We start from the raw sequence: 1,404 nt of genomic DNA, 5'->3' as shown, positions 1-1,404 counted from the left end.
ATCCTGCTGCCAGACATTACCAGGCACTTTTCACTGTCAGTTCTTCAGAAATAACACAACCAGTGAGGACACTCACCACCGTGAGATTGCGTATCTCCTCCATGACTCGTGGCCAGAAGGACTGGAGGCTTTGCTGGGCATCGCTATTGCTAGCTGTGCCAAAGCCACCATCCGTGGACATTCTGGTAGCTGGGAGAAACAAAAACAAGCGTTAGCAATGAGGGAGGGAGGCAGGCAGGAGTCAAAGGCTCCCAGAGATTCCCTACAAGTCCCAGGACTACAGGAAGAGGCCAGCCTGGCTAATCACTCTGGAAAACTGTCAAAATAAGATATGCCAGTCCAGGTCTCACAGCAACAATGTACAGATACTCACAGCCTCTAGGACTGTTGTTTTTTTTTTTTTAAAATTTTATGTATTTTTCCAAAGACTGAAAAAGAACATTTGGGGGGGGAGGGGGAAAGGAACCAAAAGCAAAAATAGTCTCCTTATCCCTATTAGAGCTCTGCCTTTTCACAAGGAATTACAAAACATAACTGATGCCCAGTCACAGTTCACACTCCAGTGTGTGCCTATTATAAAATCATTTTTTCTCTTGCTTGTTACAGCCAACAACAGTGCAGGATATGGCCCCCCCCCCCCCCAAGTTGAAATCAGAATGGAAATGTCAGCCTGTTATTATTTCTAAAAAGAGTAATGAAACAATTGCTTCCGTGCCTATTTGAAAGGTGTCAGTTTTTGTGGCTTTACACTATTTTTAAAATACCTCTTCTCCTTGGGTATAATCAACAGGAGAAATTAACAGTCTGTATAATGCAGAATGTTAAAAGCACAAAGTGAGATTTAAAATTCAAATCTTTTAATTGAAACAATTTTTAAAAAGCCCCATGCCTGTCATTTAGTGTTCTGCAACTGCAGGGTGTTAAGCAAGCCTGGCTATTATTAAATTGATACTGGACATTGCCTGTGCATTCATTGAGACTTGTCTCTTTGCAAATGGCTTTATTTACAGTATGTATCAGTAGTCATCAGGAACTTCTGTGGAGAAAACAAAAGGACAATAACTGGGTTCAGACTTTCCCCTATAACCATGCTGCGCTGCAGTGAAGATGGTGAAGAGGTCAGGACACACAGCATCGATCCACCTTGTCCTCGGGTGACCGAGACGGTGCCAGCCCGTGCAGCACTGTCCAGGCACATTTCAAGTTCCAGCTGACACAATTCTTTCCCCCCCCTGAAATCCTAGATCAAGTCCTGCCTTTTTGACGAGGAACTCTGAAGACAGCTCTAGTGAATATTAAAATGAAGTCAGATGCACAACTTGGGAATCTCTTGGAACACCATGCCCAGCCTTGCCGGCTTCCTTTGTGTGACAGGAGCGCCTGGCTCCAGCAGGATTCCCAACA

The 1,404-nt window shown here is 44.2% G+C and overlaps 1 protein-coding gene across 4 annotated transcripts in view; it reads right to left on the bottom strand.

The window, feature by feature from the left end:
- NFYC (nuclear transcription factor Y, gamma) overlaps positions 1 to 189 on the bottom strand; it is an 18,660-nt gene extending 18,471 nt beyond the window's left edge. For 3 of the 4 annotated variants that reach the window (XM_009333463.1, XM_009333465.1, XM_009333466.1), the window contains exon 1: positions 77 to 189. In XM_009333463.1, the coding sequence (XP_009331738.1) occupies positions 77 to 181 (105 nt within the window). In that variant the 5' untranslated portion in view covers positions 182 to 189. The remainder of the gene's footprint in view (positions 1 to 76) is intronic. The other variant, XM_009333464.1, reaches the window with a different exon arrangement.
- Positions 190 to 1,404: the final 1,215 nt, after the last annotated feature.

This window comes from Pygoscelis adeliae, unplaced genomic scaffold, assembly GCF_000699105.1.
Source record: "Pygoscelis adeliae isolate BGI_AS28 unplaced genomic scaffold, ASM69910v1 Scaffold321, whole genome shotgun sequence".
Classification (NCBI taxonomy): Eukaryota; Metazoa; Chordata; class Aves; order Sphenisciformes; family Spheniscidae; genus Pygoscelis; species Pygoscelis adeliae.
This window is presented reverse-complemented; position numbering and strand designations above follow the sequence as displayed.